Below are 13,121 nucleotides of genomic sequence, written 5' to 3' on the forward strand. Positions count from 1 at the left end.
CCTAGCTTTTCTATTTCCAGCATTCCCTCAGACTTTTTTATTTTTCTCTATTTCAGCTTTCAAGCCTTGAACTGCTTGAATTATTTCCTTCATTTGTTTGGTTGTTTTTTCTTGGCTTTATTTAAAAGATTTGTTTATTTGCAATTTTTGATTTGTCTTTTCCTCCACTCCTTGAATTGTTTTGTTTGCTTTTTTCTTCCATTTCTTTAAGGAATTTTCTCATGTCCTCTTTTTGGGTCTGTATCATCTTCTTGAAGTTGTTGATGCCTGAGAATTTTCCTAGAGTCTGGTTTCTTGCTAACCCTATATGGTTCACTCTATCAAGGTATCTCTTTCCTTGTTCTCCCTTTCTGTACTTACCCAACTGGGCCATCTTATCCACTCATGTTCTCTCCCCCCCTCCTTTTTTCCTTCCTTCCCCCTCTTCCCCTCTTCTCCTTTTCCTTTCCCCTTCCCCTACCCCTCCATGTTCCCTATTTACTCAGGAGATGTCTGTTTCCCCTTCCTTAGGTGATCCATGTATGTCTCTCTCAGGGTTCTCCTTGTTACCTAGCTTCTCTGGGGTTGTAGACTGTAGGCTGGTTATCCTTTGCTTTATTTATATCTAGTATCCACTTATGGTTGAGTGCATACCATGTTTGTTCTTTTTGGTCTGGGTTACCTCACTCAGGATGTATTTTTATAGTTCCATCCATTTAATGGTGACAAGTTTTAAGTCCAGGGGAGTCTTCAGTTTGAGAAACAGGCCATACTGGTCTGGGGGGAGGGCTGGGGATTCCAGTGGAGTAACATGGTGGCCTTGCTATCAGGGTGACACAGGGAGAGGCGATCCTAGCTGATGAGGTAGGGCAGCAGGAGGACTGAGGCTATGCAGAGCCCTGGAGGGACAAGGTTGAGTGAGTGGAGCAGGTGCTCCTCTCTGAAGGTCACCCCAGGGGTAGTTTCACACCATGTGTCCTCAGTCTATTTCCTCCCTGGAGCCCTGCATTTGGAGGACAGGAGACTTCCCTGGCTCCTTTAGCTGCCCTGGTTTCCTTATACTTGCTTTCTAACGGAAGAAGTGATGGAGAACCCACACTGGCATCACAGGCGTCAAGCTAGGCGTTTTCACTGACTTCAAATGCTGCCTGAGGCTCTCCTTACCATGAGTACCATCTAAACAGTGTCCCCTCTTAACATCTGTTCTCCTTCAAAGCTTACTTCTCCCCCACAGGTCACCCCATGTCCTGATCTGGCTGGCTCCACATTCCCTCCCATCCATTCAGATTGGTGCCTGTGTGAAGATGACCCTACTCTTTCATTTCAGAACTCATTCTTGGGGTGGAATGCCCACAACTTCCCTATCCAGGTGGGACTAGGTACTCAGGAAAGATGTCCATCGCAGTGAGGAATTGCAGGCAGAAAACAGACTCCACCCATGCTGGAGTCTGAGAGGGAGGCTTGGGGAAATAAGCTCATGAGTGAGGTTAACCATGGAGGTATGTCTATCCTCAGCATGAACTGGACCTGTAGCTCTGATGGTCTGTGAGTCCAAAGAGGAAACAGGGTAAGACAGAGGATCTGGATGGAGGATGGGGATGAGAGGGAGATGGAGAATGGTCATCGTGGGAGAGGAGCAGAGCTAGAAGAGGATTGGAGTATAAAAGCCAGGGCTAGAGACACAAAGACAGTCACAAATCAGCAGGACAAGTATGGGAGGGCTTGTCAGCAAGAAAGTGCTTTAGAGCTGTGACCATGAGGGTCCCCAGGAGAAAGGTGGAGCAAGGTGGTGGGTTGGGAAGATAGAGAGTCACCCTTGGAAATGGAAAGAGGATACAGGTAGTATCTATAGGGGCTTACAAGGAGGGACATGAAGAGGCAACGGCAGGCTTGAGAGAGTAACCTAATACACCTGTGATATTTACTAGAGTTCCACCAATTCACCAGTGGGAATGACTGTAGTACATATATGACCTGAGGCAGGGAGCTGGTCTCTGAATGTTCCTCTCTCTGTTCCTGGTTGGCTCCTGTCCATGGCCCACAACATCCCACAGGACCTCATATTTACCAGAGTCTGGACCAACAACATCTAGTTGACAAACATGACATTGGAAGTACTGATCTCTATGCAGTAATTTTTTTTTTTTTTTAGAAACATCATCTATTTAGAAAGGAAGTCAGCATGGATAAAGAAGAAATGTGGAAATGCATAATGTCACACATGGTGTATCCACCTGAAATGTAACAGTGTGACATGGCAGTCATGGGATTTCACCCCATAGCATCATTTACATTCAGTGTTAGACACTAATAAAGATAGGGGCTGTTGTAGCAAGGCTTTCAACAATAACTTCTAACCATGTGGCAGACATTGTCAGAGAGCATGGGAGAGCAAGCACAACCCAGGCATGTTGGGAAGGGATGTGTGTAGAGTGGTGCCCCAGAACAGATGGTGACATCCCAAACCTACTGAATCAAGGTTTACCCACTGATCCCACAGCTTCTAGAATGTCTACCTGCACAGAAGAGAAGCTGGTGTCTCTCCACCTGAGGCCAAGCCAAGGTCCAAACAGTTGGAGTTGAAACTTAAGTTTCAAAATCCCAATGTGTGCTACCTCTTGTTTTAACCACTGACAAGTTTGCCAGGAGTGATAATGGCTCTGATTGGTCTGAAAGCCAGCTACTGAAATCAGGTGGGCACTGTCCTTGGTGCTGACACATTGCAGCCCTGCCTGGTGGTAGCTGGCTCTGCCTACAGCCTGGCTGTGAAGGATTGTGAGTCTGCACTGGATGATGGGTGGGTGGGAAGCTGCTGGTCCAAGAGATGACTCATGGAGATGGCTCTGGATGGACAGGCACTGCAGTTGGAGGAGACGTTACCCATTCAGTCTCGTCATTCAATTTGGCTTGTATGCTTGCATGTAGTTTGATTCTGCCTATGAGACCAGTGTGTCCATTTCTGCTTTCAGATGTACCCTAGTGATGCTCCCTGACACTTCCTACACAGCCCTGCTTCTCCTCAAAGCAATTCTAGAAACCAGCCTGGAGGTTTGTTATGACCTCTACTCGGAGTACTTGGGGTGGGAGAGGTCTGTTGGTTTTGGCCATTGTGCACACTTGCATAGACTCACTGACTCAAGAGTCTCAGACTGACACCATTCCGTAGCAAGGCTGGGACTCTCAAGAGCCCAAAGCCTCTTTGTTACTCCTCTCTTCTTAGTCTCTAAACACAAAAGCCTTTCCTTGCTGTGATCTAGCCCCTTCTCCATTTACTTGTCCTCTAATTGTGTGAGTGTGTGTGTGTGTGTGTGTGTGTGTGTGTGTGTGTGTGGTGTTGGGGGTGCAAACTTATTACTTGACCTCAGTCTGTGAGTGATTCACCACTTCCTGAGTGGAGAAGGAAGGTTCCCTTTCTCTCCCAGGTCTTGGGTTGTGGTCAGTATTAGACATGATTTCACCTTGGCAGGAGTGTTACATGAAAGTTTATTTAAAAATGTAAGCACAGACAACTGACAAAGGGGAGTGTGCACCATCACACCCTGTGAATACTTCTAACACCAGACATGCCTTGAGTTACAGTAGATTTATATTATAGTGGGTTCATTAGTCTTAATGTGGAAAATTGTAAGTAAAAAAAAAAATGCACAACCATGTTCACAATATCAGGGCCTAGCTGCACAGGATGCTGTGGATAGCTGTGTTTTCTGCTCCCAACGGTGTAGCTGATGGGAGCTGTAGCTTGCTATGTTGGCCAGAATTCTGACAGATGACTGCATTGCATGCTTCCAGCCCTTGGAAGGTCCAAATCCACAATCTAAAGTACAGTTCCTCCTGAACGCATGTTGCATTTGCACCAATATAAAATAAAATAAACAAATAAGTTAATTAATTTTTTTAAAAAAAGGAAAAGTGATCATAAACTGGGGCTCTCCTATCTTGTAAAATCTGACATTGAATGTTAATTCTGCTCTTTCTTTTCCCACAAGCTCAAGAAAAACAAACATTCCATTTTTCACATTCCCCAAAGCTTGGCAGAGAGCAGCTAATTGGATTCTTGGTATCATTTTACTGTTCTATCTGGTGAAATGTCTTTTAAATTCGGAATCATGGAGTTTAGCTTTAGTGTTAGGTGCAGTAGGTGGTCCCTCTGAATCTGAAGTCAGTTGCTTATTATTGAGGACTAATCATATTGACTGAAGCTGGGGACTCTTTTTCTTCTTAGAATAACACAGCTCTGCTGGTAACAATTCCATGCTACTCATGCCAGCCCATGGGAGTCAAATACAGAAGACAACCCCTGGAAATTGCAGCCTAATATTGACTTGGTATCAGCCATTGCCATTCTTTTTGACATGGCATTTCATCCCCCTTTTAGATATCAAGCTAGGTTTCTCAGAATGTGTGCACAAGGCTTGAGGCTAAGTGCTGGGCAGCTAGTGGGAATTCAGAGGATGGTCTGGACAGGCTCCTGGGAGGTTTTCAGGTTTGAGCTGTGGATGACTGCAAGTTATTGCTTTGAAGCCCAAGTGGGTTGTTACTATGGGAATCTGTCCATACAACTCCTTGCCTTCAGCTTAGGGGAATGCAGCTGTTTATGGCTATCCGGCAGAACCAGTGGTGGATTTAAGAAGGGGAGGGTTGAGATATTCTTGTTCAGGACTTGATCAGAGCCAAATAGGATTCTCCCTTGCTATTTAGTATGCATCGCCTTGAGCCATGGAACTCCTGTGACCCCTTGAAGGTCCATAGTGAGACAGGTGTACCAGATATAAATATGTGGTGTGAGATGTGTGTGGCTCACCCCTGCCCTTGGCTGTCCCCGCCACTTTGCCTGTATGCTGAGGTGGGGGGGGGGCATCATGCATCAGGGCACTGCTAGGCTGGACTGGGTCCTGAGTCACGGAGAAGACAGGATGTTTAGACATCTAGAGGGTTATGCTCTCTCTTTGTTGTTTACTACTTTTATTTCATCCATTGTTTCAGTAGTGCTATGTACCCATCCCAAATCCTTGCTCACACCAGGTAAGAGCAGAACCACTGCCGTATACTGTCAGCTGCCATTATTTTGAAATTACAGTAATACACACATGATAGACATTTCGACATTGGGCCTACTTTGAAGTATGTTCACTGCCATCGAGTCCCAGCACATTCCTATCGCCTCAAAAGACCTCTTATCCTTAACCTTTGCCCTAACCTCTTACAATGGATAATTTGTTTCCCATCTTTATGTATTCATAGCTCTATTCATAGACTCTAGATATTTCAGTCTATGTTATGCTACCCTTTGTGTCTGGCCTCTCCCTTAGCCTGCTTTGGGTGTTCACCTGTGTGGGAACAGTGCATTGGAGCCTCATTCCTTTGGAGCAGAATGACATTGCAAGGGATGAGTGTGTCATGTGGTGCCTCTCTCCAACCACTGATGGGCATTTGGGTTGCTTCTATGGCTAATGTCAAAGGTGCTGTGAATATGTGTGTCCTTTCGAGGACTCTTTATATATGTGGGGGGGGGGAGGGAGAGTGGGGAGGGAGAGGGAGGGGGAGGGAGGGAGGGAGAGAGAGAGAGAGAGAGAGAGAGAGCGAGCAGAATTTCTAGGCTATATGATCACCAGTGTTTGCCTGTACAGTAGCAGAATTTCCCAATCCCCACCAGCAGTCAGTGATGGTTCTGCTTACTCTGAAATCGGAAAAAACATTAATAGTCCCAATCCTGTGGCAGGTCACACTTGGTCTTTCCAAATCCCCAGGTCTAACTCCAGAGGACAGCTTTTGTTCACTGTAAAGATGCTTATACCCTGGGAGGTTATCCCAGGGGAGGTTTAATCTTGGCCCAAACCATAAGTCCAGTTTCCATGCTGTCTATGCAATGTCAAGGGTAGGGTCCTCATTGCATACCTCCCTGTTAGAAGTGCAGAACACATACTCAAGACTGGCCAGTTGTAGACAGACCCTGCACAAAGGTTGGCATGTAAAGGTGAGTTTATAACAAATGAGATGATGCTCTGAAGTGTCTAGCAATTCACCATCCTCCATTGTCTGCACTCTGCCAGGCTCTATGGAAAGACCACATAAGCAAATGCTGTGTCCAGTTGCTTATGCTGGTTTGTAGTGGAGAGGATCTCAGAGGGCCAGGCCTAGAATCCAAAGCTATAATGGAGAAAAGGCACCAGCCACCTGTCCCTGTAAGGATGGCCAGGTTGACGAATAGCATCATAAAAGGGCCCTTTGAATTGGAGAGCTGAAGCTGTATCTAGAGCTTTACAAGATGAAAAGATGGTGCTAATAATTGCCCAACATTATAAATGCACTTAGTGATACTGAACTGTATGTGCACATAATTGAGAGGGCAAATTTTATGCAATGGAAAAACTGAAGTTCGGGCAGATGATGGATAATTTTTAGCATAATGTGTTTAATGAAATGCTTGGCATGGGAGATGCACAGCCCATCTTCCTCCCCTTTTCAGACCTGCCTACAGAGTTTAAAAGACAGAGTCTCTGAGGTCCCTAAGGTGTCTGCTGTGGCACTTTTACAAAGTGTCATACAAAGGTGTTCACCCTGTGGGAGAGACTATAGGAAGAATAAACACCTTATTCCAGTCTCATTTTCCTCAAGGTAAATATTGCAGTAGTGGCCTGAGTAAGAGGAATGGAGAAAACAAATAAAGCAGTCTTCTTCCTGAGCCCCGTATGTGTCAGGGTGGATTCTCAGGGCCTTTGAAAGAACGTGTCTACATTCCTGGGCTAGACCCTGGCAGATTGTGCTTTTGGCTTATCCCCACTCAGAGCTGCCCTTGTGCAGGAGAACTGTCCTGACCCACTCGAGTTGGATGAAAAAAGAAATCTTTGTAGTGATAACAGATGACTGGGGCTGGTTGGTTCTTTTTAAAAACAAAGTGTGAAATGGTCCACAGAGGACACAGTCATCTGAGTCATCCATGAGCCCTGGGGTTTGTCTGTTGCAGACTCATGTTGGAGGGGGAGGTATAACACAGTGAGATGTTGTGACTTCTCCAGATCTAAGCTGATGTTGTCTGTTCCTAACATGTTTGTCATTCAGAAGGCGGCTGTTGTTCCAGATGGCGTGAGCTGAGTGGGTGTGAGCTAGTTTGCTATGAGTTCATCTCAAGCAGTGTGGGTTATATTATTGGGTTTTCAGTTGAGTTAAGCAGACAAATCAGAATTGACACTTTCAAAATGCCAAACTTTATTTTGCATCAACTGGAGCCAACATATTTAGTCAGGTGATTTATTGGCATTTTTTATTAAGTGTGTTTATCTCTGCACTAAGCAGCTGTCCCTGGGTCCCAGCATGCTCACCCAGTCTGTGCCACACCATGACACTGACTTGCTCCTCCAGAGAGCACATTTCCCTTTACAAGCTTTGCACTAGCATTCTCTGGTGGATGGATAATGGTTTTGGACACTGGCAATGATGCGGAGACTGCTAGAGGTTTGGAAGAGGGGGTGTCCAATATCATCTTTACCCAAGAAGCAGGGAGCACCAAATTCACAGAGGCCTCGAACCATGTGAATTTCCAATGCTGCTTCCCACGTTGCCAGTCCCCATAACACTCCAGGCCCCTGGGTGGGTGGGTGGGGATCAACAGCAGATGGGTTTTCCTGAAGAGAAACATCACAAGCCCACCTTCCTTCCTCTTTGAAAACAAGTCTGGCTGTTTATGGGAAGATATTGTTGTCATGGTGATGTGCTGCCCACTTAGGAATATATGGAGAGGATGTTGACATGGAGGAGGGCTGGTGCCCAGGGAAGACCTTGATTTTTCATGACTATCCCATACTGTAGCCCCACATCAAGCAGAACCAGGGGGAGGACATAGAGAAGGAGTTGACACTGTGTCCCCTGGCTAAGTCATGAACTCTCTCTCTCTCTGTCCATCCATCCATCCATCCATCCATCCATCCATCCATCCATCCATCCATCCATCCGTCTGAAGTTTAGACACTACCCCAGCTGCAGCATGTGTGGTATCTTCTGTTTGTTACTTGGTAGTTGCTTTCTGGAGAGCTTCTTGGGGATGAGTAGAGCTGATCAGCAGCAGCAGGCAGGGTAGACCTTCAAGGAAAGGAGTCCATGCAGAAACTCATGTGCTGGAACCTTGCAGGTAAGTCACACTCTGGATACAGCTAGACACAGGAAGATGCACTCAACAGTGTGTATTGATGCAAATTCCTGTTACTTGTTATTGTGTCACCGTCCTACCTCCTGCTGTTACTTCCATGACTTAAGGAGCTGCTCACCAGAGCTGTTTGGTTTGGGTGGTGACTTCGGTTCCTTGGATCTTGCATCTATCATTTGCATGGTGTAAAGAACTAAATGTAGAAAACGTACCTAAAGTGTTAAGTTGTATTGTTTGAAAAGTAAGGAAGTTAGGGTTAAGATATTTTAAGAGGAAATTTAATGTTTCATGACATGTTTTATTTTATTTTATTTTATTTTTTTTGTAGTAGTAGGCTGACTCGTTTGCATTCATTCTCACTCAAGAATCTAAATTTATTCTAACAATAGATTTTTTTCCTTTTTTATTTAAATGTGAAACAAGGTTGTTTTACATGTCAATCCCAGTTCCCACACCCCCTTCTCCTCCCTTATTACCCCCACCAAACCCCAACCTATCCCCTTTCTGCTCCCCAGGGAGGATGAGGCCTTCCATGGGGAGTCTTCAAAGTCTGTCATATCATTTGGGGCAGGGTCTAGGCCCTCCCCCATGTGTCTAGGCTGAGAAAGTATCCTTCTGTGGGATGTGCTCCCAGAGTCCATTCATATATTAGAGATAAATACTGATCCATTGCCAGAGGCCCCATAGACTGCCCAGTCCTCCTAAGTAACACCCACACTCAGGGAGTCTAGGTCAGTCCTTTGCTGGTTTCCCAGCTATCAGACTGGGGTGCATGACCCTTGTTCAGGTCAGTTGATTCTGTGGGTTTCTCCAGCCTGGTCTTGACCCCTTTGCTCATCACTCCTCCCTCTCTGTAACTGGATTCCAGGAGTTCGGCTAGTGTTTAGCTGTGGGTGTCTGCTCCTGCCTTCGTCAGCTACTAGATGAAGGCTCTAGGATGGCATATAAAGTAGTCATCAATCTCATTATCATGGAAGGGTATTTAAGGAAGGGTATTGCTTATATTGTTAGTTGGGGCCATCCTTGTAGATCTCTGGGCATTTCCCTAGTGCCAGATTTCTTCTTAAATCTATAATGGCTCCTCTATTATGGTATCTCTTTTCTTGTTCTCCTCTATTCTTTCCCTGTCTCAATCTTCCTGTTCCCTCAAGCCCTCCTCTTCTTTTCTCTATCTTGTAATTCCCCTTCCTTTCCTCTCCACCCTCCCATGTTCCCAATTTGCTCAGGAGATCTTGTCCCTTTCCCTTTCTCCAGGGGACCATGTATGTCTCTCTTAGGGACCTCCTTATTTTCTAGCTTTTCTGGCAGTGTGCATTGTAGGCTGGTAATCCTTTGCTCTATGTCTAAAATCCATATGTGAGTGAGTATATACCATGTTTGTCTTTTTGTGACTGGGTTCCCTCACTCAGGATGGTTTCTTCTAGTTCCATCCATTTCCCTGCAAATTTCATGACTCTCTTGTGTTTTATCACTGAGCAGTACTCCATTGTGTAAATGTACTACATTTTCTCCATCCATTCTTCAGTTGAGGGGCATTTAGGTTGCTTCCAGGTTCTATTACAACTATTACAAATAATGCTGCTATGCACATAGTTGAACACATGTCCTTCTAAAATAGATTTTTTTTTTAACTCTTGGACAGTGTGAGAGGAAGGTATTGCCTTGGGAAATACTATAGAGACTCATTCAAAGAAACTAAAATGGACTCAGCATCTGATCCAGTGGTTGTAACTATGGGTGTGGGACCAAAGGAAACAAAAACGAAGCCTCAAAGACAGCTTACATATCCAAGTTCCCAGCAGCATTACTTGGATTAGTCAAAGGGTAGGAGCAACCCAAGCTGCCTTCAATGGATGAATAAAAAGAGTGTGACACATACACACCATGGAACACTGTTCAGCCTTAAAAGTATAACATGCATGAATCATGTGCTAAGTGAAATAGGCCAATCACCAACATATTAACAGTGTGTACTTCCATATATCCTAGGCACCTAAAATAGATCCAGAAAATAAAATGAATTGAGGCTTCCAAGGCAAAGACAACTGGGGAAAAGGGAATTTAGTTGTATGTTCAGATTACTTTTAAACATTTACCTTTATTTTTATTTTTTGTATGCATCTGTATGAGAGCCCATAAGGCCGTAAGAAGGTGTTAGATACCTTTGAGGTAGAGTTAAGGGAAGCTGTGTGTGGCCCAATGTGGACTCTAGGAAATGACTAGGGACCTCCTCTGGAAGAGTAGAATACCTACCTACCTAACTGCCCAGCAGTTTCTTCGGCCCAGGTTTCAGTCTTGTATTATGAAGTGTAACTTGGAATGGATGGTAGGGATAACATATAACATGAATATACTTCATCCCTTTTAACTGTATACTGAATATAGTTCAGGTGGTAAATTGTGTACTTTATTAAGATAAAAATAGTAGTAAATAATAAAAGTAAAATAAACACTTTAGTATATAAAAGTATGCATATTCATTGTATAACAGTTTAATTAAATGTGTATGAATACTTGAACACATGTATGTGTATCCCTACACATGTGTATTTTATAAGATTGAATCTCATTGAATATTTTTTTTAAATCTGAGTTCACTTTTCTGCTATATAAAAATATAATCAACTTTCTGGTTTCCAGGTTTGCAATGGCTTGGAGCAACCAAGGAAGCAGCAGCGCTCTGATCTCAATGGACCCACTGACAATAACAACATCCCAGAGGTAATTTTCTTCCAAATATGAGAGTTCTGGACAAAATATGGAGTTACTGGATGTGTTGTGGTGAGCTCACTCTACTAGTTCTTATACCACCCAGGATCTGGGGAGATCAGATCAAGTCAGGGCTGGGACCAATGTCTGAGGAAGAGATGTGGGTTCCTTGTCCTGGGAGGAGGGGACTCACATATCCTGAGAACTCACAGCCGCAGTGTGCACTGTTGGTATACTGCTGATGGTGTGGGGATCCCTGGTGCTCCCTGATGGTGGTGTAGGGATCCCTGGTGCTCCCTGATCTGGTAGAAACTTGAGGGTAGATTGGATTTCTCAAAAGCAGAGTCATTAACATTTAGGATGGACAGTCATTTTTTTTATTTATTATTATTATTATTATTTTTTTTTTGGTCTTCCCTGTCTATGAGCATCTTCACCCACTAGATAACCAGCAGCCACTATACCTCAGTTATGACAACAAAATGTTTCTAGAAATTGACCAATGTGTCCTTGAGGACAAAAACCACCCTGATTGAGAGCCACTGGTGACCAATAACATGGTTGGTTATCTGATTCAAAGTAGGGCTTAAGTAGTTGAGACCAGCTTGTCTAGCCCCATTGAAACAATTGTAGTTGTCAATGGGCTGGCTTCCCATCTCCTTTATTGTGGTCTTGAGGACATACATGCCCAAGAAATTTTCATTCCCAGTGGTTTGAGCAGCATTGGGGTGACTGCCCTTGAAGCTCCTTCTACCTATGACATGCTAAGCGAAGGGTTCTGTGGCAGACTTCTGTGATCCTTCTTAGCATCCTGTGTCCCATATGAGACCATCTTACTGTGTGGATCTGATTTCTTGGAAACACCAGCCATTCATGGGGTTAGACAGTTCTAGCCTAAGGTGGTATACATCTTGAGATAGTTCTCATAAGTCAGCCTTTTGCAGTTATTGTATTTTAATCTCTTTGTTATTTCTCAACAGACAAAGAAGGTGGCATCATTTCCAAGCTTTGTGGCTGGTAAGTGACTTCAAATTTGACCTCCTCAGGAGGCAGTTACATTTTAAAAGCAAATGGTTGGTCTTTCTGTGTGGGTTTCCTCCAGAGACTCTTGCTTAGAAAGCACTGTTTCCAACAAGATGCCCTCAGGTGTCTGTCTCTTTGGGTTTCTTTGGGTTTTGCATTAGTCCACTTGGGAGAGGGGCTTCCAGCTCCTCTGCCTGATTGAATGCAATGAACAGCAAGCACCATTCTTGTGTCTACCCTCATCAACTGCATTGCAAATGACTCTGAGGGCTGGATTAATGCATTGAGATGTGTCTGTGTAAGTACTCATTATGATGTCCTTTTCATCAGGGTGGTTATGGTGACATCCAAATGCTGGCTGTTCCTTTTCACACCCTCCTGCAATTTCCCCTCCTCCCCTTTTGAAGATTAGCAGTGCAGGTTCACATTCCAGAAAGAGCAAAGCAGCCGCCCGACTTGATTGATTGGTTCAGTGTCAGTGTTTGGGATGGGGGCACTCCTACTTGGCTTTTGATGAGTCTGAGTTAGAGTGACCACATGTATCAGGTGTCTTTGCGTCCAACATCAGAGCAAAGAACCTCTTAAGTAGGACTTTTCCCCGCTGCTAGGAGAATGTTTCTTGCCTCTAATGTATATAATAAACAATGTGAGTTTTATTAATTCTTTCAATAAGCTGATAATTAATTCTTATGAATATTTATAGGAGCAGAGTAAATGGATCTTCAGAAACAAATGGCTTTAAAGCTTTGCCATTCTGCTTTACATTTATGGCAAATAACAGAAGCCTCCAAGTTCTCCTTTAAGGATGCATTTGAACCAGGCTTAACCAGTTCCAACCAGTTCACTATGTTGAGTGCTATAACCAGCTTAATGCCACTTAATTTGGAATAAAAATCATTTTTAACTGTGAGAACTCATGTTTAAAACCCAAGTAGATAGGACTCCATGTTGCCCAATGCAAATAGGCTCAAATGGGTTTTGCCCAGCAATTCACTTGTGCCTTTAGGTATATTTTTACTGGTACCAACTGGCTCAGACCAGTTTGCATTTGATCACAGTGGGTGAATATAGTCACCTGGCTGGCTGTAGTTTTTTGGGGGTCTTGTGATTGGCAGGAAAGACCACATCTCTCTAGTCATTCCCTGGTGGTGCATGACTAGGATCTGATCTGAAGGAGGCAATAACGGTGAAAAACATTGCATCTCTCTGCACCATTTTTCTTGTTGGGCTGAAGCTAAAATGGGCATGACTCAGTCATAACCCTTCAGGG

General features: G+C 44.2%; 1 protein-coding gene across 5 annotated transcripts in view; it reads left to right on the forward strand.

Moving 5' to 3' along the window:
* Apba2 (amyloid beta precursor protein binding family A member 2) overlaps positions 1-13,121 on the forward strand; it is a 184,517-nt gene that overhangs the window by 132,467 nt on the left and 38,929 nt on the right. For all 5 annotated transcript variants that reach the window (XM_051206443.1, XM_051206442.1, XM_051206446.1 and 2 more), the window contains 2 exons: positions 10,760-10,840; positions 11,809-11,845. In XM_051206443.1, the coding sequence (XP_051062400.1) occupies positions 10,760-10,840; positions 11,809-11,845 (118 nt within the window). The remainder of the gene's footprint in view (positions 1-10,759; positions 10,841-11,808; positions 11,846-13,121) is intronic.

Source organism: Phodopus roborovskii, unplaced genomic scaffold, assembly GCF_943737965.1.
Source record: "Phodopus roborovskii unplaced genomic scaffold, PHOROB, whole genome shotgun sequence".
NCBI lineage: Eukaryota > Metazoa > Chordata > Mammalia > Rodentia > Cricetidae > Phodopus > Phodopus roborovskii.